The 17,760-nt window shown below is 33.4% G+C and overlaps 2 protein-coding genes and 1 pseudogene across 2 annotated transcripts in view; all 3 read left to right on the forward strand.

Annotated features, from left to right (window-relative positions):
- The first annotated feature begins 658 nt into the window (after positions 1 to 658).
- Positions 659 to 17,760, forward strand: part of LOC133185440 (histone-binding protein RBBP4) — a 241,291-nt gene continuing 224,189 nt past the window's right edge. Inside the window, exon 1 of the mRNA XM_061320640.1 lies at positions 659 to 664. The gene's annotated coding sequence lies outside the window, so the exon portion shown is untranslated. The remainder of the gene's footprint in view (positions 665 to 17,760) is intronic.
- LOC133185618 (uncharacterized) lies at positions 2,922 to 4,141 on the forward strand (annotated as a pseudogene).
- Positions 13,057 to 13,708, forward strand: LOC133186038 (uncharacterized). Its single transcript, XM_061321318.1, has one exon. It carries the CDS (start codon positions 13,286 to 13,288, stop codon positions 13,655 to 13,657), a length of 372 nt encoding a protein of 123 aa, XP_061177302.1. The 5' UTR covers positions 13,057 to 13,285; the 3' UTR covers positions 13,658 to 13,708.

A 17,760-nucleotide genomic window follows, 5' to 3' on the forward strand; every position in this document is an offset into this window, starting at 1 on the left:
CCAGGCCAAGGGTAAGTACTTTGAAGGACAGGGACAAATAAAAGGATCAAAGATTAATAAATGTGGGTGAAAACAGTCAGGTGTTATTACTTTTGGAAAATCCCTCGTAATTCATGACACAAGATTTTCTTCCTATTACATTGTTGTTATCAGTATGTGCTTAAATTGATTTTTGTCGCTAGTTGAATTTTTAATGACGTCACAATGATATTTACAATATGGTGCATCACAAATGTGAAATTAAGGCTTCCTTAACGTAACTGAGGAGTAACAGTGCTACTCATTAGACTTCAATGAAGTAATATTCACTAGACTTCATCAGAAATAGTACTCACTAGACTTCATCAATAATACTACTCAATAGACTCCATCAGTAATAGTACTCACTAGACTTCATCAGTAATAGTACTCACTAGACTTCATCAGTATCAGTACTCAATAGACCTCAGAAGGATTTAAAGATAATAAAAATGACGAACTAAGGATATTTTAAAGAAGTCATAGTGAAAGAAAATTCTCTCACTGACGCATTGTAAGTTTCCGTTAATGTAATAAAATTCCTGTATTATAATGAAGAAAATGTAGTTTGAAACTCAACAATATTTTTCATTATTTAATCATTCTACATCTATCAATCAATCAAATGTAACAAAAAAGAAACAACAATAAAGAACAAATTCGAATATTATGATGAAGTTCTCTCAATTTACTCAACATGAAAATCGGTCTTAAAATGTTAAGACAAGCTTCCAACTATTTCAAAAGAAACTCATCAATGGATTTCTTAGCTCTGGAATATCATATCAAACTGTCGACAAGAGTCTGTTTTCTTGTCACTCTATCATCATTTGATATGATTTTAGCACAAATCTAGACATACTTCCGCCTCATGCCGACAATCATATACACATTGCCATTTATCCCATCTTGTTTGGAACGGATGATTATTACATTGTCTAACACATCCTTTTGATTCATATGAACAGCTATAAACACAGGTACACTCAGCTACACATTCAGTGAATTCAGCTTTGGTTTCCAGCAGGCATGACAATACTTCCGGCCTGTTGGAAGGATCTTCTCTCAAACGACAGTCATTTGAAGCATCAATTTTTTCTAATGTACATTCCCGGTGACATTTTACAAAAGCTGGATCATAAAACTTAAAAGTAGCTTGTGTTCCTATGTAGAGTACGGACAAAAGAATGAGAATTGTTGGTGATAAGCACAAGAAGGTCATCCTGTCTTTGTATGGAGACAAGTCTCCTAAAGAGCTACGACTATTGATGCAGACCAGCCAAAAATCTCATGGTGGGAAAGTTAAGAGTTCCTTTTATACTAAATTGGGATTCGACGGCTGTCACTTAATTATTTTGTGTTAATTAATCATAATCAAGGAATTTTAATTAGATCAATTTTATGTTTTGAATGATAAGGATGGACCGCGGTTGGTTCTGGCAATTAATTTATGATCTGATGCGTGTCTCCTTCCTTTAGTCTTCACTCCCTGAATGTTCGACCTAAAACATGAAATGAAATAAAACATTGAATTTTAGAATTATTAATTAAGACATTATTATGCTACAATCATCATTAAAGTCATCAGAAGTCAGCAACCTAATCAGAATGTGATATTTTCCCTTCAATAAAGTGAAAGTAAAAACAAGATATAATGAAAACAATTGTACTGATTTATTGTGTTGATGTCGATTTTTTTGATTAACATAATTTTATTGTCACGAATGAAATGACAGTGTCCACTATTGTGTTGTAACGATTTCTACACGCTACTTTTTTTATTCACTACTTTGTGATGTAGTCTGGAAACTTATTTAAATAATCCTTCTCATTTGGTCTGTTAAATCCAAATTTAAACAAAGCAATAAATATATAGTTAAACAAGTCGTGACTGCGTATTATTGACTACCTGCTGGTCTATTTTTTAGTATAATAAATTGCACGCCTTTTGATTTGTATCAATCAAATCCGCGCTTAAAAAGTCTCCTTGATTAAAAAAAATCAATCAAAATTATAACAACCTCCTTATTCCAGTATTAATATTATTACTCTATAATCGTAGAATTACAATAAAACACAAATTTTAAAAACAATGATATATTGTAAAGATGTCACGCTTAAACATAAAAAATAAAAGAATTTGAGAAAAAAAAAATTTCAGTTGATGCATCGGGAATGCACGAAAATAACTTTAATGTGCTTCTTGCCGCGTTAAAATATATTAAACCTATCTATCAAAGAATCATGATCAAATAAAGTGATAGTGAATTATTTAATATCTTTCATAAGTGCCCCTTTCGCACTGAAACATTTTTTTAAATTTATTTCTAATGGTGTGGCCTTCAACTCGACATTTATATATATATATATATATATATATATATATATATATATATATATATATATATATATATATATATATATATATATATATATATATATATATATATATATATATATATCTCACCACATATACGAGCTCTTGTCTCGGATATGTGAGTTTATGGAAGTGACCCTATCATTTTGACCATTCCGGATAAATTAAGTCCATTTAGGTTCATTAATGTCATTCTATCCGGATAATTGTAGTCCGTTGGGGTAAAGTCTAATATTAAGTATTTCAACTTCCTTTCTAGAAGATTCGAGAAATTGGTAAAGTCACGAAATTTGCAGGAGAAAAATTGCTTTTAATTTTATTTGAATTTGTTAGTCGTAAGAAGTTGAAAGATTTTTAAATTAAGTTTAAGGATTATTTAACTGCGTTTTAAAGCAAACTGAGGCATCGATTGCCAATTTCTGCATCGATTTTTGATCGATTTAAAAGTTTCACGTGTAGGGAAATTTTTTGTGAAATAATTCGGATAGTCTTTGTCAAATAATTATATTTATGTTTTTCGAGCAAAATGCCTAAAGCAAAATTCAAGTCAATCATATCCACACGGAGGAGGGCTAAGAAAGCACGGATGGAGACAACGGAGCCTACGGTTCAACCCGGTCAAGTCCTAGCCTCTGTCTCGGAGCCTCAAGCAACCCCAGCGACCAACGTGCCCGGAACTTCAGCTCATGTAGAGCTTCCCTCACTGGTGTTGTCCACAGCCTCTCAAACAGCCCCATCTACCAACGTAACTGTAGCACAACCACAGACAGCAATGGTCTCGGGCTCTGCAAATCAAGTTCAACCGGAAATGAACGCTATTGCTCCAATAGATGTAGCTACCAGTTCTAAAGGTACAGTTGGTAATAATACTTGCATGCAACCAGATATGTTTTTGCCAAATTCTAGTTTACCTTCTATGGCAAATTCAACACAATTGTCATTAGGCTATCATGTCGACAACTCGACCAAACAAAAGATTGCTAATGGGGAGTATATTAATTTGGCCCTTCTCTTGGTAAGGGATCAAGTAAATTACAGGTTTCAACTTTATCAATGGATGCACAGGGTCAGATTATTGCACAACCAAAGAACACAAACAAAATAACATCAATTGACAAATGGACAGACGCATTTCTGATTTTCGCTAGCATTTATCTAACAGCACACCCCAATAAAACGCAGCAATTGCTCAAGTACTTGCACGACGTGAGATTAGGGGCTGTGAAATCGCAGGGTTGGGTCACGTATGATGAGCAGTACAGGTTACGCATGGCAATAAACCCAAATGGTAATTGGGGGGTAATTGACAATGAGTTGTGGCTTGTTTATATGTCACCTTCTGTAGCATACAATAATCAAAGGGCATCTACATATTACAAGTGCTTTGATTACAACTACAAAGGCAAGTGCACCAGGCTTCAATGCACATATACACATCGCTGTCTTAAGTGCAATGATATGCACCCTGCATTGCTCTGTTTAAGTTCCCAAGCAGCATCTGCTCAGACTTCCCTTAACTTAAATCGTGCCTTTCGTGCAAATGGACCAGCTGGTCAGCAACCGCAGTTCCAAACCCCATACCAGTTCTATGCCAAAAGGCAACCTGGGCTACAAGCAAGACCTTTGGGACCTGGGCGTTTCCCCTATAAGAACTAATGCAGTGATGGAATACTTGGATAAATACCCTGACGAGTCCACGGCCATCTTTTTAAGGGAGGGTCTAATTAATGGGTTTAAGTTAGAATATTCAGGCCCATGTCTTCCTGTGTTTAGCAAGAACTTGGTATCTGCAGTGCAACATGCAGATGTTTTACAGGAAAAAATAGATAATGAAGTTAAGGAGGGGCGGGTAGCAGGCCCTTATCAAAGACAACCAATACACAATTTGCACATATCCCCAGTAGGAGTTGTTCCTAAAGCTGATGGCGGTTGGCGAATGATAATGCATCTTTCATACCCACCGTCAATCAGTATAAATCATAATATTGATCCAGCTTACACTGCTGTTAAGTATACATCCTTCGACACAGTTATACAAACAATAAGTAATCTGCGAAAGGGGGCAGTCATTGCAAAATGTGATATTAAAAGTGCATTTCGGCTACTTAGGGTTTATCCAGGTGATTTCGAGTTACTGGGAATGTACGTAAATGGAAACTACTTTTTCGACAAATGTTTACCCTTTGGATGTGCCATTTCATGTAAGATATTTGAAACATTTTCAACATTTTTAGAATGGGTGGTTAGGGATAAAACTGGCATGGACACAATTCACCATTATTTGGATGATTTTATTTTCATTGGTGGGGCACACACTAAAGATTGTAAAATCCTTATGCAAACCTTTCAGAAGGTTTGTGTTGATATTGGAGTTCCCCTTAATCTAGAAAAAACAGTAGCACCTACTACTTGTTTAGTCTTCCTGGGCCTGCTTATTGACACAATCAAAATGCAAATTAGAATTTTCCAGAATAAAGTTAATGAACTTGCTCAACTGCTGCAATTTTGGTTGGGCAAAGAAAAAATTAAATTGTTCGAACTACAAACTTTAGTGGGCAAGTTGATTTTTTTTAGTAAAGCAATACCTTGGGAGTAGAGCATTTAATAGACGTTTCTACAATGCGATGAGAGGACTAGACAAACCATGTTTACACATTAGAATAACAAGACCAATGCGTAAGGACTTGAGAACATGGCTTGAATTTGTAAAAAATTTTAATGGGGTGATGTATTTTCCAGATAGTGAATGGAGTACTTCAGATACACTTGAACTTTTCACAGACAGTGCAGGGTCAGCAGAGTTAGGCTGTGGGTGCTATTTTAAGGGTGAATGGATCTATTTTCAATGGCCTGCAGATTGGGCTAATACAACAATTTTAAGGGATATTACTTTTTTGGAGTTGATACCTATTGTGTTATCTGTGTGGGTATGGGGAAAAGATTGCAAAATAAAAAAATCATTTTCTTCATAGACAATATAGCCTTAGTTCACATTTTAAATAAACAATCATCGCAGTCTGAAAGAATTATGTCATTAGTTAGGCCACTAATGCTAGCATTGTTAAGATATAATATACAATTTAAAGCCAATCACATACCAGGTAAAAGTAATTGTATTGCTGATTCTATATCCCGCAAAAAGTGGGAGGTTTTCAGGCGCCTTGCACCAGCAGCGGACCCAGAGCCGCAGACCATCCCGGAGCCATTCCAGATATTACTCTCTCAGTTGAAGTAGAGCGCTTGTTCAACGCATCTATGTCCTTAAATACTGCACAAGCATACACAGTTGGGATTCAAAACTTTGACCATTTTCGCGAGATACAAGGATGGTCGCTCACTTGGCCGCCACCAGATACGCACATAAATATGTTCATTGCCCAACTGTCATTAAGGGGTTACAAACATTCGACAGCCAAGTCATATATTACAGCAATTAGCTTTTATTGTAAAAGTAATGGCATTAATGACCCAACAAAGACCTTTGTGGTGCAAAAACTTTTACAGGGCATGAAAAGATCAAATCCGGGTGGGGATAGTCGTTTACCAATTACATTGGATATCTTGTTTGTCATAATACCTAAACTTCAGGTAATCTGTAGCAGCTCCTACGAAGCCGCTTTATATAAGGCAGCTTTCTTGCTTGCGTTTCATGCATTCCTAAGAATAGGTGAAATTGCCTTATCAAAGGGCAATACAGTTAAAACCATATTACAAGTGGAAGATGTTTCATTATTTGCCAGTAAATTGACAATTAGTATTAAACATTCGAAAACAGATCAGATGGGTAAAGGGGTGACATTAAGCGTTCAGGCATCGCATGGGGAAATGTGTCCAGTTAGAGCTATGCAAGCATACTTACTCGGGCGTCCAACAGTTACGGGCCCACTTTTCTGTCATTTTTCAGGAAAACCCATGACTCGTTATCAATTTAGTTCAGTGTTAAGTAAAGCTTTAAATATGTTCACCATTGATAGTAGAAATTATAAATCACATTCGTTCCGCATTGGAGCGGCAACAACGCTTGCTCAACAAGGGGCATCAAGGGAAGTTATTCAAAATTCTGGGAGATGGCGATCTAATGCATATTGTTCATACATTCGCTAATCATGTCAAATGCTAACATGCATCTAGTTTTTAATTTAGGCTATTATAAAGTTTGGATCGTGGGATCATCCATTGTCAAGAGAGCTTTTTTAGCATCAAGATCAAGAACAGGGGGTCACAATCTTAATGTACCAAATACATGCATATGGTGGCAGGGCTATGGGGGTATGATCTTGAGTCAGCTGATCCCTAAACTGAAGCTTCTGCAGAGATTAGAAGATGAACCCAATCTTGTTATTATTCACTGTGGGGCAAACAATCGTGGCCTATTAAAGTTGAAAGACTTGTTGCAACAGCTGAAAGAAACGCTATTAAAGGTATCAAAACTATTCCCCAATTCAAAATAGTCTGGTCAGGTATGCTCCCTAGGTTTGTATGGCGTTATTCTAACAATGTAAAAGCCATAGAAAATGCAAGAACTAGAATGAACAGGGAAGCTATTAGGGTGGTTACAGCACAGGGTGGGGCATACATTAAGCATTTACAGTTTGAGAGTAAGCATAGGAGTTTGTTTCATGACGATGGGGTTCATTTCTCACAATTGGGGAACGACTTATTGTTGAACAATTATCAGGGAGCAATTGAGCATATTATGTCTGGTCAGGGTAATGCATTCCCGGCTAAATGAGCGGGCCCTGGTCGTGGTGACCAATTGCGTTGGGGTACTGCCGCCGCCACTATGGTTCTTGGCACCCCATTTGTGGCGGTTGCAGTGCCATAACCTTTTGTGATAGGCTTAGGCCAGCACACAAATGGTTATGGCCCTTGCAAGTGGCGTATTCCGTCGCACCTCAACGCAATTGGAGGAGTGCAACACATTAAGCTCATTACATTTGATTATTTTGATATTGAAGTTTGAACTGTTGAATTTGTACATTGAATTGAAATTGATTATTCAATATTGATTGCTAATTGACTATTGGGCATTTAATTATAATTTGACTTGGGCATTTAAGAGTAATTGACTATGGATTATTATTGTATTGGTGACGTCCATGCACTTGTGACCTACCCAGAGCAGGATTCGCCCAATTTGGGGCCGTCACATATTTTGTATTGATTGTTTATTGTTATTGAGGGGTAGCCCTGTGGTAACCCCTGAAATGAATCACCGCGGCCAGAAGCGCCACAATAAACAAGTATAAATATATATCTTGTTGTTTATAGGGAATCTGAGATATATATATATATATATATATATATATATATATATATATATATATATATATATATATATATATATATATATATATATATATATATATATATATATACCCTAAAACCTTGAAAATTAGCCGGATTTAATAATAAGCCGGTTTTGAAAATAAGCCACCTATTCCTTGCAGTGAAACTTACTCAAAAATAAGCCGGTTTTGAAAATACGCCGGTCATGACAATGCCATATAGGAAAAAAGTTAAACTAAAAAGCGTTTTTTTTTTCTACATGAAAGATATTGAACACAGTGTTATTTTAATTATTTTATTATAAACATGTCATGACATTTATGGTTTTATTCAACAAAGCACCAGGTATTATTGCATTATTTTTTTCTTTTTAGCTAACAGAAATCTTGACATTCAATACATGTCGTCTTTATCCTCGCAGAAGTAATTTTATTTCAACAAAGCACGAGAAACTGTTGAATTTCAGTTTGAACAGATCGACTTAAATCTTTATTTAGCAACGATATTCATGACTTTGTACAGCGCGGTAATCTTCGCAGATATATCTTATTTTCAAACGAGCTCGAGTTATTTTAACAATTAAGTTTTAACAGACTTGATATTTCCTTTTTCAAATTACTATAATGTACGAAGATTATAAATCGACCCCTCAATTATATCAATGAAAATAATCAAAGCCGTTGATAATAGGCGTGATAGGGGTGTTGAGATAATCATATACACTCGTTTACAACGATGGCTTTAGCAGTTTAATTGGGACGTATACAGGGGTGTTCACATTGAAAATTGAAATGAATTTTCACAGAGTTATTCAAAATCAAAATAAATTTAGTTTCATTATATAATATTATAAAATTGCTTTTTTTAACCGAGTGTCTGACTGATTTGATACTGTACACAATGATTACACAAGCGCGATGGCAAAAGAATGTGTCAACGTCTTAATTAAATTTAACTTTTTCAACAAGTTTACGTTCTTACAATTATTTACAAAGGATTTTGATAATAGTTTTTTTAATATACAATGTAGCGGTCAACAACAAGAAATTGGCTATGTCCGTTGGTAATACTATACAGTATGTCCGAATGATAGCCCTGCGTATTATACTCAGCCAAATGTGGTAGTTCACAATCGATCAATTATAATTTAATTATTGTTTTGATAATAAGCCGTGATTATGTTCTCGTCGGTTACCGCTTTTTTGTTTTGATAACAAGCCGCGATTTGAAAATAAGACGGTTTTGAAAATAAGCCCCCACTTTCGTACCAAAACTTAAAATAAGCCGCGGCTTATTTTCAAGGTTTTAGGGTATATATATATATATATATATATATATATATATATATATATATATATATATATATATATATATATATATATATATATATATATTGAAGACGTATTGTTAATCAACATCCATATGTGGACTCGATATATCCCGGTGAACTTAAAATAAAGATACCACATAGTCTGATACATCTGTTTCATATCTGGTTATTTTACTAGAAAAATATGTTTATGGTAACCTAACAACAAAACTTTATGATAAACGTGATGACTTGAACTTTTCTATCGTCAACTTCCCTTACTTAAGTAGCAATATACCCTTATCACCTGTATACTGGATTTATGTCTACAATATGAAAACTGTTCCAAGAAAAAAAAATAAATTTCAAACTTTATTTTGGGACTTATTCAATTGAATGACATTTTAATTTTAAGAGTTTAAGAGTTATTGTTCCTGGATGAGGAGCAGACATCCATAATGTAATCAAATATGGAGATAACGAACAGTAATCAAGCTCAAAAGTCCATAGAAAAACACAGATCAGGAGCGGAGCAAACAGAGATCTTCTAAACATCAGATATGAGATCAAATGTCATGAAGGAGTAAGCATCCCCTACCGACCTGTCACACCGTGCGTGTACTCCTTGTCATGATAGGGAAAACTGAAAATCCGTGGATAGATTGAATTTGCTGACAAGGTAATTGTATCGATCATAATATCGTCACGGTAGCTCAGTCGGTAGAGCGTTCACTCCATGTTCGGAAGGTCGCGTGGTCGCGTGTTCGAATTGAGGCCGCGACTGACCTAAGTCGATAAGAAATAGGTAGCAACTGTTCCTTCGCCAAGAGCTCGACACTTGTAAGTGAAAGTTGGGGGTACTTCGGATGAGACCTTAAAAACCGAGGCCCTGTATCACGATTAGCGTTGGTACGATAAAGAACCCTCACTGCTCAATGGCCCTGAGTGCCAAGTAAAGGTCTAAATTTGAAGCCCTTCACCAGTACATGATGACGTCTCTATATTAGTGAAAAATTCTCGAACCTCAGTCAGCATATGAGTTAATGATAGATTGTATTTACTGACAAGGTTATTGTATCGACCATAGAGCTTACGAAATGACGACTTTAATCGAGAATGAAACATTTCATGTTTCTTTAGAACTCTACCTAAAACAATCTATACGCTCTTTGCCCCTCCCCCCCCCCTTTTTTTTTACAGTTCTTCAAAGTTTTGTTTTTTTTTTCTAATTTAAATATTTCGGATTACCAGGGTTTCGGCATGAGCATCACTGAAGAGACATAATCTGTCGAAATGCGCATCTGTTGCGTCAAAATTGGTATCGTATATGATATACATACATTAAATTGTGTTTGAATGATAAAGAATACCTTTCACGAGAAAATGATTTTTTTTTAATTCTAAGAAAAAAAAACACAAATATCTGTATAAGATATAATTAGTGAATTATCAATATCATTGTCACTTTAAGATCCATTACTCAAATGGTGCATGGCTAGGCACAAAACGAGAACGAAAGATTATTGGATATATGAATATTTAGTGCACATGAAAATCTTTCTATTCTAAAACAGTCAAATGGACACCATTTACTCTCACATACCAAGTTGAACAGATAATTAAGGAGGGGTTCAAAACCTGAATCTTAAGCAAAACAAATTCCTTTTTCCTGTAAATTTCTAAAATCAAACTTCATTGACCCGTTCTCGTCCTTCATCGGATTATATTGAAAAGGATAAAGAGAAATAGTCCAGAGATCCCGGTCGTTTTTCACATGTTACCTTAAAAATTTGTCATTTTTCACATACAAGTAATAATTCAAAGTATTTAAATGTACTGTACATCACACCGACACCCTCTGTTTTTTTTTAATTACTTAGATGTTTAACGGGTAAAAGAAAGTTAAAATGACATCAATGCCAGATAGATTTAATGATATACGTAGTATATTACACTTTTCAATATGAAATATGAAAAAGACCAAAGGTCAAAAAATCTTCCCAGAAGCTGACAAAAAATGATTAAATTGCAACTATTTCAAAACTATTTTTAAGGGTTTTTTCCCCCAAAATATCATTTTTGTCGCACATTGATAAGATAACATAGGTGTCAGTACAGAAAATTTTGTATTTGTGAAAGATTCTTTCAGACAAATCTATAAATAATGATGCAGCACTTTATCGATTTTCAGCTCTCCAATAATTTATGTTAAACATTCATAAATTTACTTTTGTTTTCATTGGTATCCTGATTTTGTCAAACGTTTTATCTTTCGTTTGATTTATTTAGCATTTTATTTCTCCAAAATATTCTTATTATACATGATTGTTTGAAAATGAACTTGTTAATTAATGCTAGTAAAAGTTGATTGAATTGCGCTCCTTACATAGATAAAAAGCTATGCCTGTGTCCTTGTGCTATCTTGTGATATTTTCTTTAAATTAAGTATCAGGACAATTATTCTTCAAAGAAAGAAACTAAATAGATCATGTGTTTTTGAATAATAAAAAATGTGAATTATTGAACAAAAAACTACGTAATTGGCCTAATGGCCTCCTCTATGTTGTAAAACACCACTGAACGCAGGTTAATATGCAAATATCTTTCCTAGTTTTTATGTCCAACTTTAAAAAACAATATTTCTACATCAATCAAATTAATGATCATGTTTATGTATGCGTATTTTTTAAAATCATAAATATCCATGAAATCTATATCTTAACTTACTTCTTTTTATTGAAAGGTCTATGTTCAATTTAAAGATAAAGGCACACTTAAAGAAAACTGTATAAATGTATCAATACAAAATTTGTCATATCACTATGATTCCTACTCTTTTTTTTCAATCTAATTGCATTTATGCCTTAATAAACATTACTATGATTAACCGTCTCAATTAGATAGCTGAGAATTTTTTTTTAAATGTCTTAAAAGTTAGAAAACATTTTTGAGGAGTTGCCTTTTAACAATCTAATTATTGGTAAACTTGAATTAGCTACATTCTAAAATCTACTTTAATTTTAATTGATTGATTTTGATTTTATTTCTAAAACACTATCTACCAATTTCCAGTAGACATCTTATTTTGTTTAAAACATAAAATCACATTCTCATCTTCGAACGACATCGTATTTAGAGATCATAATCTGAATGATTGGATAGAACAATAAAACCATAATGAGTATATTTCAGGGCCATATCTGTCAGTATTATGTGTATTATGAATCCATTTAAACTAATTATGCCCTTGGGGTTAATTTGTTTTCTTCAAGGTTAACATAAGCCTCATTATGAAAACAAAACATGTTTCAAATTCAAGATAAGTTAATTCTATTCGAATCACAGACGATTGAATTGATAAATGATAAAAGGAGGCATGTTTATGCATTGTGTGTTAACCATAATTTTGTGAACACTATTATATTCCTTTTAGTCACATGTAAGTAAATACATGTGTCTAGATACTTCAACAACTAACAAAACTCGTTGAAGCTTGCATAAGATAATGGTGATATGTGAAGGTCGTTCTGCTTTAACAATCATTTTCACTACCTCAATCTACATAAACTGCAAAGTTATTAAATTGCTTTTTTCCACACTCAAAGTATCTAAACGTATGACTTTTCAATATATTACACAACCACTCCCCACAATATACTAAAATTTAGACTTTCAAATTTCATAAACAAGAGCTTCTTTGATAAAGGTGGATTTTTTTCGGTTTTGTTTTCACTGTTCATCTATACATTTATATGGTAAAAATCATTCGGATTCTACATATTAGTATTCTGAAGCGGACGTAACGGGTCAACAGGGAAGGCTTACTCCGCTAACGCACTTGAACCCTTCCTGAATAGTTAATTCGCTCTATTGTGGATTTGTAGTATTTATAGGACTTATGATTGATCATTATTTGTTAAAGAAACATTTTCAATTCTTTTGTTAGATTTTAATTACACACACCATAAAACACACAAAAACAAATAGGAAAATCTTTTTATTTTTGTAGAAGAAAACAGAAAACAATGTACCTTCATATTTGAGGCCCTCGATGAAAAAAAGAGTCTTAAAACATATGATTTATAACATTTCAGTGTAACCTGCAACTATTTTAATGCGTCATTTATGATTTAGAAGCACCGGAGATGATTAATCAACAAATGATGCTTACCCTGGGCAAGAAGATTTCTGGTATATTAGGGACCTAAAAACTTTCAACTTGAACCGCATCAGCTTAAAGAGAGCTATTAAAACTGTTATTTCCCATTGATTCAAAGAGGAAAGTCGAGGAGATGTACTATCTAAAGCTTACTTTTTCAGTAGCAGCAATGCTACTGACTTTGTCAACCTTAACTGAAGGATCATCGGTCTTTGTCACTGTGAAATGTAACCGAGAATGCACAAAGGAAAAGTTAGACTGCTCAAACGAGTGCCGCATGGGAGACGAAGATTTTGAGAGACTGGAATCATTACAATGCCTGAAAGAATGTAAGGTGAAAACAGAAGCCTGCGAGAAGGTGTGTGCTTGTGGGGATCAGTGTGCACAAAAGCTGTCTGCCTGTAAGACTAGCTGTAAGAACCACACCTTTCAGACAAAGCACGACAAGAGGGAGTGTTTGGCAGAATGTTATTTTGATGCTGAGCAGTGTGGTGAGATGTGTTAGGAACACTCGACTAAATTTATGTACATCTAATTAAAGTAATTTTGAAAAATCTTTTCTACTTTCTTTTTCATTTTATTACATTTTTAACAGTGGTATACTGTGCATTATTTATTGAATGAAAGTGATATTCTCTCAAAGTATTAAAGGATACCAAAGTGATATTCTGTCACAGTGTGAAAGGATATCAAAGTAAGTAAAAATATTTTCTGGCCTGTGATAAGATAGAGATAGTAACTAAATCGTCTTTATGGAGACTAAAACTGCCAATTTCTTCCCAAATATGTTGCTAAAATCTATATTACAATGTTTTCAATCTCACAACTACTAAGCTATGACGTCTCAAATGCTGAACGATGACGTCACAGCCTATGACACTTTGATAAGAGAGAGGAAAAGGGAAAATCAAAGGAAATGTAATAAACAGAAAATTCAATGTTTTGTAGATGGATATGGAATTTATTTCGTTCGTGAGACAGGATTTTTTCATATTTTCACTCGTGAAAATATCGAAAAATCCTGCCCCACTCGTGAAATAAATTCCATATCCAACTACAAAACATTGAATATCCTCTATTTACTTCTAAGGTGATATTTAATCTATATGATCTCAATTTAATCTATCTGTCTCAAAATTAAGAGCACATTGATTTTTGTCAATCAAAAGCTAATATTTTAATTTTTCCGGAAGAATACATTTTCTTAACATTTTTACCATTTACAGCTTTGGACTTAATAGTCTAGACCTTTCAGCTTTATTTTTCAACCTTTCTGCTAGGGTTCGGTGTTAAAAAAGATAACTTAATACCGGAAATTGTTTTCAGCATGTCAATTTCTAGCGTTCTAAATTACTCCTTCATTGTCAGCGGTGACTTGTGTTTCAATAGTTCAGCGAAAATGGTAAATTAATTTTTCACGTAGCTACCATTGTTATACAATACTCTGTAAGTAAAATTTTGAATAAATTCTGAAGTGAAATCTGTCCCCTTTTTAAGCTTATCCAGGTTAAATTTTTATACTTGTTTGTTCTTCTTCGTGCTCAATATAAAGAATTTCATAATTATTTACTGCGTTTGGCTATAGAAATCTAACAATATATATATATTTTTATTCAATTGAGTAAATGTATTGAATAAATTGTATTTTGATAATTTCACGTACCTTTAAATTATAATCTATCAAATATTTTTACTTACCATAGGTGCAACTTGAAAAACTAGTTGAAAGACCCACAGTTTATATAGCAAGGCATGAGAAACACTCAGATGTGAATAGTTTTTACTTTGAAATTTTAAAATAAAGTACACGGTCTTAGTACGACACAATTTTCATTTTAAACCTTCGTTGCCTTTCAGCTAATTCGGAAAGTGACCCTCATCTATCACATCTCCAAGATGCTTTGATAGGGTCCCATTCTTAAAATACGACGCATACCTACTTTGAATCTAATGGACACAAATCTTTAACTCATTCATTCGTCATTTAATTTGAACAATAATTATGCTATGAAACTGTAATTTTACCTTATTGGATAGTTTGAATCATTCAACTGTTATCGTAAATTCTACATAACTTGATTCAAAAACTAGGGTTAACATATATCAAAGCTCCCTTTCTAAGGAGGAAATTCTTCAAAATCATATGTCAAATTTAAACATTTTTAATATTTCCAACAATCAAAGTAAATTTGAATTAATATACCTATCATACCTATACTGAATTACTTAACTTTATAAAAATCCTTAAAAACAAAGATACATAGCATTTTTTCCAGTAACTGTTTTATCAAGCCTTTTTCTTTTCTTTTCACTAAAATATTAACAGCTGTGAAGGGGAAACTTCAGGAGCACTGTACAACAATATATTCAAAACGTGGTGTAAATCTGATGTGGATACTTAAAAATCCCAAAAACTTTCAGAAAATTTGAAATTAAAAAAAAATATCAAATTCAATAATATAAAAACGTACAACCTTACAACATTTTATCCAACCATTTTCCACGATAAATTAAAGTCTAGGATTTTTGATATCATTGACATGTCAGCAAATATAATCTATGATTTTGTCAAATGCTAATGGACGTTTTTCATACTAATTGATAGGCTATTATTACACATTTAATTGTATACGAATTCCTCCTTTTTCCCGATCATGACAAGGAGCGCACGGCGGGTGTGACCGGTCTTCAGGAGATTGTTACTCCTCCTGATCCCATCTCTGATGTTTAAAAGATCCATGCTTGCTCTGATCCTGATTTGTATTGCTTCAATTGACTTTTGAAGTTGAATACTGTTCGTTATCTCCATATTTCATTGGAAAAATTTTGCAAAGACCCTCGAAATGTTTGAACAGGTCTGAGAGAGACAAAATATGTTCAGATTACCTGTTTAATAGTACACAAAGATTCAGAGAGAGATGTTAGACATATACAATCCAATTTTGTGGTCCAGATGTTCGAAGTACATAACGTCCAAAGTAAACTTGATAGTGTCCGATACAATTTGAGCCCCAGTAAGCAGAGAAAGAGGACCAAATCACGTAAGGATTTTTTTTCTATATTGCATAACATTGTCTTTTGAAATTAAGTGTTCATTGAGTTTCAAAGTCTATAAACAAGTCGGGATTCAGTCTTTGTAAAGGGGTTTATGGGGAGTAGGAATTAAAATGCAAAGTTAATGACATCAAAAGTTATGAAGTTCAACAGCAACAGCGCCTGTTCAACACTACATATCTATTTTATAAGATTTTTAGCGTCAAATAATCGGCGTATCAAGCTAAAATATTCAAAACTTATGTATCTTTCGTTGTTTTATGTTTATGTTAATTTTTTATCAGCTCAACCAACATAGTTTTAATTTTATCGCAGCAGTCCACGAACTTTCTGATAACCAATCGTATGTGTACATTTACATATCTTGCAACAAAATACATTGGAACTCCTTAACATTCCTACACCTAATTTGGAAACAACCAGGATATTCTACATGTATAATGAGAAAGGCTGGAACAAACACTTGTCTTTTATGGTTAATAAAAATCGGTAAACACAGATAAGAAATAGTATAAACATGTTTTTTCGAGTATGGAACGAACCTGAAAATAATAATTTGTATGAAACGAATCCCAACGCTGGTTTAAAAATAAAAATTGTACACTTTTGGACACCTCCTTGTTAAGCAAGCTATGATTAACATTTATGATGTAATCTCGAAATCTTTGTGTAGCCCTTAGATGGGAAAACATAGCAAAAAAAAATTAAGAAATGAATTTTCATCACTTACATGCTTTTACTACCTATATTGCAGCTACTGGCAGTTCCTTTTATTTATTTTGCTTTGTGAAGGGTGTGTATTTGTGATTTACATTTTTTAAAATAATTGAACTATTTATTTATTATACCTTTTTATTTCCTAATTTTTTTTCTATTGTTATAAAACGCCTTTCACATGAAAGCCGTCTTCATGTACGTTACAATTAAATATACCACGGAAAAAATAGAAATCATATTTTTCCCGTGCTGATTTTTCTTTTTTTTTTTTTCTTTTTTTTTTTCATTTTCATATCCAGATTCGTTTCTTATTCAGAAACATCTCTCATAATGGCAAATATTTATTGTCTTTTGGATCTGTAATTTGTATTTGACGCATACAAGCAAATTTTTGAGACTGGGGTTAAAACTGATTGCAAATATCACAATGAAACTGAATCAACAGATGGGCAAAATCATTGACGTAAAATCATTATGTTGCAGGTAAATATGCGTTTTTAAGGTATAATTCCTATAGACAAAATCTCATGGTGTCAGGTGGTTATTAAGTACTAAGACGCGCAGAATTTATTTAACGAACACCACACCAAAAAAACAGACATAAAGTATGTGAAAATAATCTTATGGTGCTAGATGGCAATTAAAAAGAGCATGCAAAATTTACTTTAACAAAGAACAGATGACAGTTTATCTCCAATCCGATTCTCATTTTACATATGTTCTCCTCTGTTATCTCCACAGGTTGTGTTTCAAATAAATTTTGACATTAGATTTATTTAAAAATTTGTGTTACAACCCCTGTTTCTTTTGTCTTTGGGCCAAAGTAAAAAATGTCTT

This window comes from Saccostrea echinata, unplaced genomic scaffold (assembly GCF_033153115.1).
Source record: "Saccostrea echinata isolate AGI-Se365-2 ecotype Australia unplaced genomic scaffold, CSIRO_AGI_Sech_v1 ptg000012l, whole genome shotgun sequence".
NCBI classification, from domain to species: domain Eukaryota; kingdom Metazoa; phylum Mollusca; class Bivalvia; order Ostreida; family Ostreidae; genus Saccostrea; species Saccostrea echinata.

What these genes read in the sequence shown, in the direction of transcription:
- LOC133186038 (XM_061321318.1), top strand. Translation starts at nt 13,286, where the DNA reads ATGTACTATCTAAAGCTTACTTTTTCAGTAGCAGCAATGCTACTGACT.